The sequence below is a fragment of the Penaeus monodon genome, chromosome 23 (assembly GCF_015228065.2).
Source record: "Penaeus monodon isolate SGIC_2016 chromosome 23, NSTDA_Pmon_1, whole genome shotgun sequence".
Lineage (NCBI taxonomy): Eukaryota > Metazoa > Arthropoda > Malacostraca > Decapoda > Penaeidae > Penaeus > Penaeus monodon.
Genome location: NC_051408.1, coordinates 19703217 through 19703472, shown reverse-complemented (window position 1 = coordinate 19703472; position 256 = coordinate 19703217). Strand labels below are relative to the sequence as shown.

General features: G+C 48.8%; 1 protein-coding gene across 3 annotated transcripts in view; it reads left to right on the top strand.

Annotated features, from left to right (window-relative positions):
* LOC119587877 overlaps window positions 1–256 on the top strand; it is a 29378-nt gene that overhangs the window by 1972 nt on the left and 27150 nt on the right. For all 3 annotated transcript variants that reach the window (XM_037936580.1, XM_037936581.1, XM_037936582.1), the window contains exon 2: window positions 41–225. In XM_037936580.1, the coding sequence (XP_037792508.1) occupies window positions 83–225 (143 nt within the window). In that variant the 5' untranslated portion in view covers window positions 41–82. The remainder of the gene's footprint in view (window positions 1–40; window positions 226–256) is intronic.

The following is a 256-nucleotide window of genomic DNA, read 5'->3' as shown; positions in this document are numbered from 1 at the left end:
GCATCATTCCTTACAAAATTTTTTCCGTGTCTTTGCATAGAAAGCCGATCTTCGAAGAAGTTACTTGCTTCTACCTTGAGGGATGTTCTACAGCTACGATGTGCTACACCCCCGGAAGGGCAAGTTGGCAGTCGTGTGGCTGGCTGCCACGGGTCGCCTGCAGTTCAACAAACGACAGGATAGGAATTTCAAGGAAGCCATGGGCGTCAAAATTTCCCGGACCTGGTAAGACTCACGTAGACTCACGTAAACTTTC